Below are 15,448 nucleotides of genomic sequence, written 5' to 3' on the forward strand. Positions count from 1 at the left end.
TTGAATGAACAAAAGGATGCCAATATATTATTGAGACCTCTTTTATTGACATTTGCAAATGTCGTTACAAAATAAATTCCTCACTTAGATCTTAACTCCACACGAAACAAGAAAACAACTTTGGACCACTGATAGGCCAATGTCAGAAGCCAAAAAGAAAGGGTCAATAAATCAAAATAGTTGGGAAAAGAACGGAAAAGAAAAAGATTTGAGGGGTATGTTTTTGGTCAAACTGGACCCGAGAAATGAGTCATATTGATCAACATTTAGGAAGATCTGCTGGTGGAGGCAGCAATTTCTGATTAGGAAGTTCACCATCCAAGACAATCCAAGCCATCCTCAAGCCCCAGCTGGTGTGCACTTCTAGATGGCAATGCATGAACCATACCCCTGCAAGCATGTGGTTCTTGTTGTCATTGGTCATTATCATCAAATCTAAGCAAGAATTTGGTGCATCTAATTTATGTTCAACATGTCACTTACCTGGATTGTCTGCTAGAAAACGAATGGCAACCCAACCTCCTGATGGCACACCAACAGTGTTCCTTTCAATAGGGTCAATCAGGTTGAACTTTGCAGGGTCCTTATTTGGATCAAAGTTACCAAAACCCCGACCGACAACGAAGAAATTGAAGCCATGTAGATGAAGAGGGTGGCTTTCCGCTCCAAGGATGCTCGTGTCCTGCATAACTAGCTCCACAGAAGTGTTAAAAGGAAGCACTACTACCTTTGTTCCGTTGCTTACCATAGTATTGTTAGGTGGTGTGCCTGTATAGTTAAATGGAATTATAGGACTGCTAGGAAAATCAGGGACGTAAACCCCGTTTGATTGGCCGAAGAAATGAGCCTGGAGTAGTGCTGTAGTTGGCATTGCAAATGATACGTTATTGACTGAAGCTGCAAACTTGGTTCCATTAGGTCCTTGGCAGGTTTGGTTATGCTGGCATGGGCTGGTTCCAAGACCAACTGTGAAGAAAAAATGCTTATCAACCTTTTGGGGCACGTTGGCAGGATATTCTGCACTGGCCAGGCTACGGAGTTTATTCACGAAATTTGTAGCAAAGGAAGTGTTATTTAAAGCAGGTAGATTTGGTTTAAACAAGGGGAGCATTTTAATTGAGAGGCTTGAATGAAGGCTATTGGGCAGTGACTCGTATTCTAAGATGCCGGCAACAGTCGAATTATCAAATGTTCCTTGGCCTGTCACATATGGTCTAGCAGTCATGAAGAATGTGGCATTTGGATATCTTGGTTTAGTCTTAAGGATCACATTTGTGGTTTGACCAGGGGCAATGAGAAGTGTTTCAGTCTCAAATGGTTTAACATAAATGGCATCAACATCTACAACAGTTAGTGTGTGATTTGCTATGCTGAAGAAGAGCTCATCGTTGAGTGCCGCATTGATTAAACGCAGAAGGTAAGTCTTGCCAGGTTTCACCTTAAGCTTGAATGTATCTATCAAAATTATTAGCCCCCGCGTAAATCCCATAGCTCTGTAATTTATGTGGGTGTATATTTAGTTTAACACAAAGTTTTAGCTATTTTGTACCTTTGGCAGAGCAGTTATAAAGTGGTCCAGGAAGACCGTTGATGGTATAAGCATCAGAGACATTCGGGCCTCCACCAGTCTGGAGTGCCTGGCTAATTACAGCCTCAGGGTCTGTATTGAACCACTCTCCTACAATTTATCATAAAGGGGTTTGATTTGAGTTCGCAAAAATAAATGTAGAATCTTAATTGATCAGTTCATTGATGATTTCATTACCGAAAATGATGGGAACTTCCTTGTACGGCTTAGCAAAAGGGTAAGGAACACCACGCTTGGGAAGAATGATAATGGGACCATAAAGAGTGGCTCTTAACCACGATATATGGGCGTGCCAGAAGAGAGTCCCTCTTTGGCCCACAATTGTGAAGTTGTAAACGTAGCTTTGACCAGTTTGTATGGGACATTGAGTCACATATGCTGGCCCATCTGCCCACCCACTTCGAAGCTGTCGAATGCCATGCCTGTTTAACACCACCACGACATGCAGTTTAGACCTTCCCTCATTAACCATACGAGATCATTTATTTAACTTGTAATATCTGCAGAATATCATTTTCAAAGTAAACTTCAATACCAGTGAATAGAAATATTGTTAGGCACATGGTTAACCACTTTTATTAGAAGCTGATCACCCTCCCTTGCTACAATGCGTGGCCCTGGAAATTGTCGATTCACTGAAACAATGCTCCTTGTACGGCACAAACGTGTCACATTATACAACTTGATCTACAAAATGGTCAAGGTTCACCAAATTTAGAAGTCCTAAGCAAACATATATCTGATTGATAATCATACCAAATTAAAACATACATCAAACTTGTAGTGCCTGGTGATCCCAAGGACGGGGTCAGCAAGTAGACAGAGTGTGAAAAATGAGAAGAAAACCAGAAATGGTGGTGATGAAATAAGAGGAACTGCCATTTCTTTTTCTTGGTCTGATTTCTCTTCCTTTTCGGGTGAACTTTGAACTACTCCTTGAGTATATGTATTCATTGAAGCATACAATAAAGTATATATATAATAAATGAAAAGGTTGTTTGGTGTGTACTTTTGTTGATTAGGTGATGGAAACTCTCTCTCTGTTTAAATTGAAAAAAAAAAAAAAAAAACCCCCGTAGCTTCAATGTAGACTTCAGTATGATCCGGAATCAGTTGTTAGAACAACTTTAGAGTGGTGTCAAAGATAAGTCAAATCTTTATATTTTAACAAAGAATTCTATACTACATGAATGTTCTGCTATTTCCCATAATGTACGTGATTTTGAGCAATTTTCTATGTTAGTAGTAAAAACCCACATTGTCTTCATGGGTGAAACTTGGAACCAATGAAGAAATTCTGTAACATTATTAGTAGCCCCAAACATGACACTGACATTTACCTACCATCTATCAGTAGTAAAAAGAGGCTAATCAAGGCAAACTTTTCAGAATGAAAAAAAGTGTGAATTTCAATATTTGGACAAACCGATTATGTCAATGTTGAGATTCGAATCTAAACTCGGGTCAAGTTTTGGATTCACCACAATGGGTTTTTAACCTGAAGAGTTTATACGGTTATAAATGATGGATTGAAAACCTAAATCGTGGATTGACATTATCCAGAAGCCTCAACCGTTATGCTTTGTGGCAAAGCAAATTTCAGAGTTTACATCAAGCAGTCATTTCAGAGTTAGATGCCATGCTATTCTTTTTCCATTTTAATTAAGAACAGGTCATGGAGGAATAAGGAGAGAACCCCCATTGAAGCAACTGTTGTACAAGCAAAAACAGACTTAAATCTACGGAAGTTAAGCTTCTGTTTAAAGGGATATATATATATAAACTGGACTGGAGATTAGCTTGATTAAAACATATGGAATATGATATCGTACTGTTATATTGTATCAATTACTGAATTGGACTTTTACATGCCAACCACTCTCTCTTTCTCCCCCCAAAAAAGCAAAGATCATGCAAGCTTTCAAGTATGTCTTTTACAGTTTTATGGCTTAAAAAGAAAGCAGTTGAAAGTCTTTTTCTTTTTCTCTCCAGCATTAATTGTTTATTAAGGATTATCATGGCATATTAGTATTTTTACGTAGAGACATTCATGTCAAACATTCTTGAGTATTATTGCCTAAAATTTTGCATTTATTTCATATTAGAAACTTGTCGTGCTCTTGCAGTTTAAAGCAGTCTCATATGAAAATTTTCTCCTCTTTAACAGAGGAGTAAGATCAGGAAGAAGGAAAAAAGAAGGATTATTAAGTATAAAAGAAGATTTCAAAGCTGCAACTTCCATATGGATTATTTTGAACAGATTTTTAAGCTTAGTTTGTCATGAAGTCTGTTGATGATTTTTGGGGTGATTGATGGTTGCCCGATGGAAAGAAGGGGCTTCCTCTGGCACGCTCCAGTCTCCTCTACTTAATTCTAACATGAAATTTGAAGGCTTGCAAACATAGGGTAATAGTCTGATGGGCCTATTGGATCTAGTTTCATATTGGACCTTAACACAGTCCAAAGAGGCAACATGTTTTTCTGCTTCTCATAAAGGACAAATATTTTCAAAATCTTTTTATTACCCTTATATTATGATATTGGTACGGCCCAATACAAACTTAAGTAAACTGTCATTGCCACGAGAGCCAGCCCTTTTGGGTAAATGGCCCATCAAGTCCACCCATAATGGAACATATCTGTATGAAGTGTCAGAGTATTGCAGTCAATAAAAAGTGGTGTGTTGTTGGAACTTGGCTTGCTCTGGTTTGAGCTTTGGATCCCTTTGGCTTACGAAACTTGATTGGCTCCTGCTCTTTTCGTCTTCCAGCTTCAGAGTTTTGTGTTTTTCACTTTTCAGACCAATGCTTGAGTCTCTTTTTTGGTGCTATTTTGATATGGCCAATCATTGTTATTAGCAAGCATACCGTGTTTGGCTGTTTGCATCCTCTTCTTCTGCAATCTCTCTCCCTTTGAGGGGAAAAAAAAAACAAATTCTGTTTTTACGTTAAAAAAAATGTTAGCATTTGCTTCTCATTGCGTCCTATTTGACTGATTTTTAGAATCAAGGGAACTGAAAAAACATGTGAAATTGTACCGCTGCGACTAAGTTTCATGGATACTGAACAAATGTGCTAGAAAATATTATTCTAAAATATAGTGATATAATTCTCTAAAGGTTTTTCTTTTATGTATGCATACAAATATAACACTAACATATGCTCAGGCATGTATTCTATAGAGGAAGCGGATGTGCTGATACTCTAATTAGGTTAAGAAATATTTTCATACTTCACTTTCCTTGGATGTTTTATTTTCTATCTACCCTAGTTTTAATGCATTTTAGTTGTGTTTGTAATTTTCCTCCTAACTTTTTGTTACCACTGTTGCGTGATGATGCCAGTGGTGAATGGTTGTGATTCGCATTGTCTCCTGAATTTTAATATTATGTTCCTATCCCTACCAAAATAGACATTAATATCATAGAAAAATTGTCTCGGCTTCGGAAATATCCATCGCCAGGGCCTAGTTCTCGACCACCACTACTCTCCAAAGCTAGCCAACAATCGACATCCTAGAATTGGAATTAGTTTACACAATATGTGTCTTATGATATCTCCATTTTCTCCTCCATTTACCAAACAAACAACTGATGTTCCGATGCACCAGCAACTTTCAACATGGGGCTGCCATCATTTACTTCGCTGGACTGTCTAAAAAGCTATGGACACTGATGATTTCTTATATCAATACTCATCGCTCACCATGGGGACCATTTCTCATTTCCCTTCCAAGCAATTACAATTACAAATTATGCTTAATCGAGATAAGTTGTAAACCCATAATAATAACACTATCACCTAACCTTACTCATCTTTTGTTTGACATTTTTCTCACTGTTTGGCCATGCTTTGTGAGGTAAGCAAACATGTTCCTTCCATGTTTATAATATTTCTTTTCTTTCACATAAATACTTTTATCATGTTAAACTAATGTTTTCGGAAAAATTGAGAAAAAAGAGAGTATAAATAGTATATTTATAAGCGCAGTTGGTTTGAGCTAATCTGACCCATGAAATCCAGCTTAATGGATCCAGTTCAACCATTTACACGTGCTGCCCAATTATGTAGCATAGGACCGTGAACTCTCAAGCCTCAGCTGAAAACTATGTATGTTACTTAATTACTACTTCGTGTTTACTTGGTAATGGTCCCACTTACTCAACTCTCTTACTGCTTAGAAATCTTCGCTCTGTCGCTTCAACGACAAGTACTTGGCCGACTCAAAGATTCCATTTCGAGAAACTACACATCAAATATTGTACACTAAAATCTGCATCGTAGTAGGGCTAAATATCTCGAATTGCAAACTTGTTATATATGCATTAACCTGCTGGGATAAGTTTTCTCATATTATTTCTACTTGGATTCCATTGGTATTTGGTTTGTCTTTCAGCTGCTTCCTCTTTAACCAATAAAAATCTCAAGGCACCCATCAAAACCCCAAACATGGGATTGCATCTCACCAAACTTACAGCTTTTATCAATTAAATTTATGTAAAATACTCGTATGAATTTGGATAATTTAAACAGCAGCAATCATCCATCAAATTACTTTTGCTAAAGGATAATATATTGTTCACGGTGGAAAATACTGGGTTTGAAATGCATATCTTAGAGAGAAATAAAGAGGGAAAAAGGTTGGTTAAGAAGAAGCAGTGAAGTAAAGCATAAGAAGCAAATAAATACATACAGAGAGCATGTTCCAAGTAACTAAACAGTTGTTCTACCTTACAGAATGACAGGTAACATCTATTGCATGCTGCTGCATTTCTCTACTTTTGAAGAGAAGAAGGGATAAATTAAGCTTTGCCATATTCCTTATACCCCATAGCCATGTGAGATACAGTTATCCTGTCCAAAGTTTGGAGCAGTTAAATGACAGATCGTAAGCTAATTATGGAGGCACCATCACAAGAAATCTTGTAACTTATTGAAACAAAATTTGTACTTAATTGTGTCGTTAGCGAGCTTTTAATATGTAAATGGACAATCCTCTGAAGATTAGGTGAAGGTAACTTACATGTTAATATGGAATTAATCCTTGCACGTGCATGGATCTGATTTCGATAAAGGAGTCAAAGAATTATGTTGTATTAGTTCGGATATAATATTACACATCACGCAAAAACGAACACGATATAATACACCAAAAATAATAATAATATATACCAAATGCCAAGTCTATAATGCCTTCAAGTTCACTGCAGCAAAGCAACTAGCTAATCAGCATTAGATCAGTGTTCTACTAACTCTATATTCTTTATTATTTATAATTTAAGATTTTCACTTCTAATTTTTATTTTACTTTTTATTACCGTGATAATTTCCACTTGAATATAATACAATGTGTGTGTATATATATATTCTTCTAATTAAGAAGGCATTAGAATTTATATTATTGAGTGGAGAAAGTATGTAGAAGGAAGCAATAGGCATGTGCCTCCTCACATCACTCTTTATCATGTGGGGGCGTCTTTGCCACCACATTCAAACCCCACTTTGCTTTCCTTTTTCCATTATTATCACCATTTTTTTTTTTCTTTTTAGTTTATCCCAAATTCCAAACCATTTTTCGAGATTTTCCCAAATCCCAAATTAGAACCTCCTGATTTAGCAAGAAAAATTATTCTCCTATTTAAATCTTGTAGGTTGCTAATTAATTAAGTTAATTATGCTTGTTTGAAGTTAAATAGTTTGCTAGAGACACTTAATTTGCATTCTAACCGTTGATCCTTTTAGGGTAAGTGTCTTAATCTTTTTAAATTGGTGTTTGGTTCACTTATTCTTTCAATTCTTAGATTTTTCCTTCATTTTCTCAAAAAAAGAAGCTAAGAACATGTTGCTAACTTGTTTAATACTACAAAACAAATACTTCGTCTAGGCAAAGGCAAGCAATCCTTGAAAAAAACACAAACAAAGAAATACGATTATGAGTAAAGTACATTCAAAAATTATTAGTAATATTACATTTTAATTATTTAGCTTTAAAATTTTATAAAATACTCATTGAACTATTTGAATTTTTTTATTTAAACTAATAAACTATTTGAAAGTTTTTATTTTAAGCTATTGGGTGGTTAAGTTTTCTTTTTTAAAGTCCGATTAGTCAGCTCAAAGTGACGATTCAACAATCGGTTTTCGATTGGTTTGATTTTGGTTCGCAATTTTATGACGTTTAAAGTTAGTTCATGAAAAAAACTAAACAATAAAAAATAAGAGAAATGAGGGTTTTCGATTGGTGCAGATAATAGCAATGACAATTTTACTTGACCAATAATTTAAATAAAATTTTTTAAATAATTTAATGATAATTTTATAATTTTTTAAAATTTAATGATGAAATAGATGTAATTTTTTTTTTCTTTTAATGGTTTAAAAACAAGCAAACAAACAAACCATCAATTTTAAACCAAAACGACTTTAATAAATAAATAATACACTCACCCTCCATGGCAGTTATTGATTGGTGCTTTCGTCTCATGCATGAAGAAGGCGTAACGAGTGAAATTTAGGTAAGAAATCTTATATTTCCTTTTGAAATGCTAACAAAAGTAGTTACCTAATTATCCCAAGAAAGGGAAACAACACAAACAAAAGGAAATAGTGATTTTATTTTATTCATAAAAACATAACCATCTTTTTTTCTATAAAACCTAAAGTTTTTCATATTCCTCCTTAAATAGGAAGAAAATTACAAGTGATTTATAATTACAAGTACATCTAAATAATTATTATAAAACATAATTTGATGATTGGAATATATTCAAATATTGGATCTAAATATGGTGAAACTTAAACTACAAAAAATATATATACAGAGAACCTATGATTTATTCATTTCTAAATTTCATTACCACAATAAATCGATGTTAAACATTTTCCCAAGTTGCTAAACTTTTAAGAGATTGTGATTTAAAATAAAATAATAAAAGTGGTTATAAATGGACATATTTCAATTTCAAAAGTTTTGGAAAAAAATAAAGCATATTAATTGATTTGGTTTTGGCATTTTCAACAAATGTTTCTTACATAGCCCACCATATTCACATGAAAAATTTTACTTATATTTTTTCAAAAATCAAAATTTCTTCCATTCAAAATAAAAAAGATTTAATACAAGACAAAATTAGGTATTAAAATTCAAAATTTGCCCCACTATAAAATCATGATTAATTAAACTGACAAAAAGCTTGTAATGGGTCCATCGGTTCTTAGCGGCTCCCAGGCCCCAATAGCAATCAATATCTTCAAAGCAAAACTTTAATTAATTGCATACTTAACTAACTTCCTCTCAGATTTAGAAAAGTGGTAATCTCGTAATATATGGAAAAGTGGGAGCCAATTTCCCGAAGCTCCGATTTCCGTTTTTCTTTTTTCGAAAATTTTCAAAATGCCTTTATTATTCCCTTTTCGCTTTTGTTTTTCCATTTATAACGGTCGGAAATTATCCTTTTAACGCCGTTAACCTCAACATTTCTCCGAACTTACCAGTCAAACCATACTAACGCCGTCAAAAAGCTCCAGGCTTGAGGCTCCCTCTCTTCATTCTCAAGCTCTTTCATGCTTATTTTAAAAAGACGAATAAAACAAATCTTTTTCTCTATCTAAATTCGTTGCCATTTGATTGTCCATTCAACTCGCCGGCATTTCTAAACATTGTAAGTGTTCACTGAAGAATTTTCGTCGCCGATTCTCCTGTTCTTTTTATGAAAGGAAAAAACTCCAAATCTGTTAGTTCCGATCCGAATCTATACATAAATTTCAATCACATTTTGTTGATTTTCCTTCTTCTTCTTTTTTAATCTGGATAAGGTAATTGTTTCTTCTTTCAATTCTAATGTAAAACATTAACATTTTTGTTGCTCTTTTTATTAATAATTTTTTTCTTTCTATATTTATCAAAGTGATGATCTTATATAGCTGAATAATTGATTCATCAGTGTCAACTCAATGAGTTTCAGCTTTTCTTCGATCACAGTGTACTGAAAGGTTTTCAGATTCATTAAAAGAAATGTAATAAATGCATTTATATCTTGAAGTAATACTACGTCATTTTCACTGAATCCGAGTTGGCTCAGTGTAGTTACAAAGTGCTTTGAATCGCACAATCGTTAAAGCTCTCAGCAATGGAATCTTCACAGCATCAAAGGAGAGGAGGAGGATTTGTGTCGCTATCTCCATCACAAACGCCACGTTCAAACGATAAACCGGTGCGAGATCTGCGATCGGGTGATTCCAATTCAAGCTCCAAACATGATAAGGATAAGGGCGTTAATGTTCAGGTCATTTTACGTTGCAGGTCAGTTTTTCCCCATGATTTTTAATTAGTTCTTTAATTTAAATAAAATTAATGATATCAATACAATTTTGATTTTTTTTCCATAGGCCGTTGAGTGCAGAAGAAACGAGAATACATACACCAGTGGTGATATCGTGTAATGAAAGTAGACGAGAAGTTTGTGCTGTACAGAATATTGCTAATAAGCAAATTGACAGGACCTTTCTTTTTGACAAGGTTCCATTTCTTCTTCTTTTTTTCTTTTTTTGTTTGTTTTATTTGAAAGGTAGAGAAGAATTTGATATCGAGTGACGATTTATAATGTTGGAGGATTGTTTCTTTTAGGTCTTTGGTCCATCGTCTCAGCAAAAGGAGTTATTTGAATTGGCTGTCTCTCCAATTGTGAACGAAGTTCTCGAGGGTTATAATTGCACTATCTTTGCATATGGTCAGACGGGAACTGGAAAGACGTACACAATGGAAGGAGGGGCAAGGAAAAAGGTTCACTTTTTGTGTTCTATTTTAATCCTAATTTTCCTAATTCATATATGAATTTCATTTTTTTTGGCTAGCTTTCAATTCTACAATTCTAAGTGAAACTTCTGATTTATGCAGAACGGGGAATTTCCAAGTGACGCTGGTGTTATTCCCAGAGCTGTTAAACAAATTTTTGATATATTAGAAGCTCAAAGTGCTGAATATAGTATGAAAGTTACATTTCTAGAGCTTTACAATGAGGAAATAACAGATCTTTTGGCACCAGAGGAAACTACAAAATTCGTTGATGATAAATCTAAGAAACCCATTGCCCTTATGGAAGATGGAAAAGGGGGAGTTTTTGTCAGAGGCTTGGAAGAAGAACTAGTAACTACTGCTAATGAAATTTACAAAATCTTGGAAAAAGGTTCTGCTAAACGGCGTACGGCTGAGACTCTACTTAACAAACAAAGTAGTCGATCTCATTCTATATTTTCTATTACAATCCACATAAAGGAGTGCACTCCAGAGGGGGAAGAGATGATTAAATGTGGAAAACTAAATCTTGTTGACCTTGCTGGTTCTGAGAATATTTCACGATCTGGGGCGCGAGAGGTATTGCAGCACCACCCTTATTGTATATAATTTTCTTTCTTTTCAGAGATTGTAATTTGATATTAACTGTGTTAGAATATTTAGAGCTTTCAAGTGTCGATCTCAAAAAAGTTTAACTCTTACAGGGCAGAGCAAGGGAAGCTGGAGAGATTAATAAAAGCTTGCTCACTCTTGGTCGTGTTATCAATGCTCTCGTTGAGCACTCAGGTCATGTTCCATATAGGTATGAATTATCAATAGGTAAAAATTTCTCATATGCAGTTGCACGTGTTTTAGATAAGATCTATAAAATAAATTTGCAAATGGCAGAGATAGCAAACTAACAAGACTGCTGAGGGATTCATTGGGAGGGAAAACCAAAACATGTATAATTGCCACAGTCTCACCATCCATCCATTGTCTGGAAGAAACACTCAGCACTCTAGATTATGCTCATCGTGCCAAGAATATCAAGAACAAACCAGAGGTCAGTGTCCTAGTCACCAGGATCACCTTTTGAGCTTTTTGTTCCTAAATTTTTTCGCATTATAAAGCTGAATTTGTCCCATTTCTCTTTTCTAGCAAGTTATTGATTTTAAAAAAAAAAGCAAGTTATTTTTTTTCCTACTGGTAACATGCTGAAATTAATTGAATTGTTATTATTACAGATTAACCAGAAGATGATGAAATCTGCTTTAATAAAAGATCTATATTCTGAAATTGATCGGCTAAGGCAAGGTAGTTGACTGCTCCTAAATTTTTTGTCAAGAATACTTAATTTCCCCATCCATTGGTTCTTATATGTGATGAATTTTTGCTGCCCTTTTTATGCTTAATCAGAGGTGTATGCTGCAAGAGAAAAAAATGGGATTTATATTCCACGAGATCGCTATCTCCATGACGAAGCAGAAAAGAAGGTTGGATTTCTGACAATACGATTGAGTGGTAGAATTGTTTGTCCCGATTTCATGGTGCATTAGATTTATTAGCATTACTAACAAATGTTAACTTTTACCTTAGGCTATGGCTGAAAAAATAGAGCGCATGGAACTTGTGTCAGAATCTAAGGAGAAGGTACATTTCATCAAAATCATTTCTTTTATTTCTGACTATGGTTTAGAGGTCAAAGCTTATTTCTCTACTTTTGTGCAGCAAATTACTGAGCTTCAGGAACTCTACAATTCACAGCAGATGTTGACTGCAGATTTAAGTGAGAAACTTGGAAAGACAGAGGTATTACAGTTTTGCATGATCAACTTACAAATGTCATACTAGCTCTTTTCTTCTCCCATATTGTGACAGAACTGAACTTGCCTACTTTTTCAGAAAAAACTGGAGGAAACTGAAAATGCGTTGTTTGATCTTGAAGATAAACATAGACAAGCAAATGCAACTATTAAAGAGAAGGAATTTTTAATATCTAATCTCCTTAAATCTGGTGAGTTGAAATATGACCTGCTTCTTTATTCTTGGGCACTTTATTTCTCTTTCATTTTCTTCACTCAATGGTTGTCTTTTCACAAGGTAAGGTCTTCATGAGATGTAAATGTGTTCTTTCTGATGATAAATATGTATATAATATCTTCACTCAATTGTCTTTCTCTAGTTTGAACTCATGCCAGCCTATGTGAAAGTTTCTGATACTAATATAAAGTTTCTGATACTAATATGCCAATTGCTAATTTTTCAGAGAAAGCACTTGTTGAGCGTGCTTTTGAACTCCGAGAAGAGCTTGAAAACGCTGCTTCAGACGTCTCAGATTTGTTTGCCAAGATCGGTTGGTATCTTTCAGAGCGCACATTGTTTTGGCATGGTTGTTCTATGAAGTAATGGTTTCTTTTCAAATTCTGTTTGTTTTCAGAAAGGAAGGATAAAATTGAGGATGGAAATAAAGCACTTATCCAGAAGTTCCAGTCCCAGTTGACCCAGCAGCTTGAAATTTTGCATAAGACGGTGGCAGCTTCTGTGACTCAACAAGAGCAGCAACTGAAAGACATGGAGGAAGATATGCAGTCCTTTGTATCAACAAAATCAGAGGTATGGTTCCAAACATCACCTTTGAACATATTCTATGACTTGATTGATAGTTCTCTAATGGCTTTACCTGTCTATAACTGAAGGCTATGGAAGAACTTCAAGGAAGGTTGGGGAAGTTGAAGAGCACATATGGTTCGGGAATCAAAGCTTTGGACAGTATAGCTTTAAAGCTTGATGGGAACTCCAAGTCAACTTTTGGTGATCTAAACTCTGAAGTTTCCAAGCACTCACATGACCTGGAAGACGTAATTAATCTTAAGATGGCTAGTTTTTAAGTGAACCTTCTTTTTGTACTTCTGCTTATTAAGTTATTTTCTAATGGTTCAGCTCTTCAAAGGAATTGCTTCCGAAGCTGATGCATTACTTAATGACCTTCAAAGTAGTCTTTACAAGCAAGAAGAGAAGCTAACTGCATTTGCACAACAGCAGCGTGAGGTTTGTAAATTATTGCTTCGTGTCTTAGCTAACCTGTAACTGAGAGCTGTTGAGTGTAGATTCACTTATTTCTATGCAATATACAGGCACATTCCAGGGCCGTAGATAATGCAAGGGCAATTTCTAAAATAGCAGTGAATTTCTTTGCGACTTTAGACATGCATGCATCCAAGCTGACCAAAATCGTGGAAGAAGCACAAGCCGTAAATGACAACAAGCTGTCGGAATTTGAAAAGCAGTTTGAGGTTGGTTATTGTTCTTAGTTCGATATTATATGCATTTTACTAAAGCCTGTTGCAGTTAAATTTAATACATTGTATTATATTGTAGGAATGTGCTGCTTATGAAGAGAAGCAGTTGCTACAAAAGGTTGCAGAGCTGCTAGCAGGTTCAAGTGCTAGGAAGAAAAAACTGGTACCGACTTATATATATCATAGGAGTGTGTTGTTGATAATTGATAACCGTTTTGGGGGAATAAGTTCCTTTTTTCTATCTGCTTTAGGTCCAAATGGCGGTCCATGATCTGCGGGAAAATGCATCGAGCAAAACCAGTGACCTACAGAAAGAAATGTCTACCATGCAAGAGTCCACTTCTGTTGTCAAAACAGAATGGAATGTTCACATGGAAAGCACAGGATCCCACTATGTTGAAGATACTTCTGCTGTAGAATGTGGAAAGAAAGACATGGAAGATGTTCTTCAAAACTGGTACCGGTTGTTTTTGTGATGATGACATATTAGATACATTTTTCCCTGGCATCAGATCTCAGCTTGTAATGTGTTTTTTTTTTTTACTGACCATTCTACGAAATTGCTGTGCAGTTTGAAGCAAGCAAAAATGAGTGCTCAGCAGTGGAGGAATGCTCAGGAATCCCTTCTTAGCCTAGAAAAGAGAAATGTCGATTCTGTGGATTCCATCGTTAGGTATGCTACCACCTCAAAAGTCAAAACTGTTATTGCAACTGTTTATTTTTCTTCAAAGCCCAGTATTTGACATCCATATCTCTGACATGTGTGCTGGGAAGGATCCTTTAACTATATAGGAAAACTTAGAAAGTAACATACCTCGTATCAGACTTAACTCATGTCTGAGTAACATAACCTCAAAATTTTCACATCTAGATCACTGATATTCTTCTTCCTTTTTATTCAACCAGTGGAGGGATGGAAGCCAATCGGATATTCCGTGATCAATTTTCTTCTGCTGTATCCACTGCTCTTGAAGACGTAGACACAGCAAACAACAGTTGCCTAACATCCATCGATCGTAACTATCTAGATTTGTCCAACACAAATGAAAATCAGATATTTCTAGGAATTTCCTTAAACTGATCAAACAAAAATCCTTGCAGATTCATTACAACTTGACCGTGATGCTTGTGGGAACTTGAATTCCATGATATCTCCTTGTTGTGACGATTTGAGAGGCCTGAAAAGTGGTCACTACGACAAGATTGTAGAAATTACAGAGAATGCTTCACAATGCCTCGAGGATGAATACATGGTAAAGACTCTAAAACCTCGTCCCCACTCGATTATGGTTAGAAAAATCAGACAATTCCTTACTAAAACGTTATTATCTTGTAAACCATAGGTGGACAAGCCGTCTTGTTCGACTCCAAGGAAGAGGTCATTCAACCTTGCAAGTGTTTCATCCATTGACGAACTCAGAACTCCTCCATTCGACGAGTTATTGAAGTTGTTTTGGGAAGCAAAATCTGCAAAACTAGCGAATGGAGATGTAAAACACATGCTGGCAGCATATGAAGCAGCCCAGGCCTTGAAAGACTCCAGAGTTCCACTCACTGCTATTAACTAAAAGTGAGAGATGGAAAGGAACAAACATATTTAAGAAAACAAAGGCTTAGTATAGTGTTAAGAACAAAAGGTGTGTACAGATTCAGAACCATTCCACTCTTTTTTTCTTTCTTGTATTTCATTAATTGTTTGTTTGCTTGTTGGATTCGGCAAATTATCACATATACATACTAAATCAGAGTTTCTTCTCTTCTTTTCTCTCTTTTGTCGTTTATCTGT

General features: G+C 35.4%; 2 protein-coding genes across 2 annotated transcripts; one reads left to right on the plus strand and one right to left on the minus strand.

The window, feature by feature from the left end:
* Nucleotides 1–2,557, minus strand: LOC105767839 (laccase-17). Its single transcript, XM_012587414.2, has 6 exons — nt 2,360–2,557; nt 2,124–2,275; nt 1,766–2,010; nt 1,550–1,678; nt 484–1,455; nt 1–390 (listed from the first exon to the last, which is right to left on the minus strand). Exons 1-6 carry the CDS (start codon nt 2,540–2,542, stop codon nt 260–262), a joined length of 1,812 nt encoding a protein of 603 aa, XP_012442868.1. The 5' UTR covers nt 2,543–2,557; the 3' UTR covers nt 1–259.
* Nucleotides 2,558–9,045: 6,488 nt separating this feature from the next.
* On the plus strand, nt 9,046–15,427 carry LOC105767837 (kinesin-like protein KIN-5D). Its single transcript, XM_012587408.2, has 23 exons — nt 9,046–9,248; nt 9,669–9,889; nt 9,976–10,105; nt 10,214–10,369; nt 10,484–10,960; nt 11,086–11,183; nt 11,270–11,426; nt 11,608–11,677; nt 11,780–11,856; nt 11,960–12,013; nt 12,092–12,172; nt 12,266–12,377; nt 12,630–12,716; nt 12,801–12,976; nt 13,060–13,221; nt 13,304–13,411; nt 13,498–13,656; nt 13,742–13,825; nt 13,914–14,119; nt 14,234–14,335; nt 14,569–14,678; nt 14,764–14,915; nt 15,006–15,427. The coding sequence occupies exons 2-23, from the start codon at nt 9,717–9,719 to the stop codon at nt 15,228–15,230; spliced, it is 3,156 nt and encodes a 1,051-aa protein (XP_012442862.1). The 5' UTR covers nt 9,046–9,248; nt 9,669–9,716; the 3' UTR covers nt 15,231–15,427.
* Nucleotides 15,428–15,448: the final 21 nt, after the last annotated feature.

This window comes from Gossypium raimondii, chromosome 5 (genome assembly GCF_025698545.1).
Source record: "Gossypium raimondii isolate GPD5lz chromosome 5, ASM2569854v1, whole genome shotgun sequence".
Lineage (NCBI taxonomy): Eukaryota > Viridiplantae > Streptophyta > Magnoliopsida > Malvales > Malvaceae > Gossypium > Gossypium raimondii.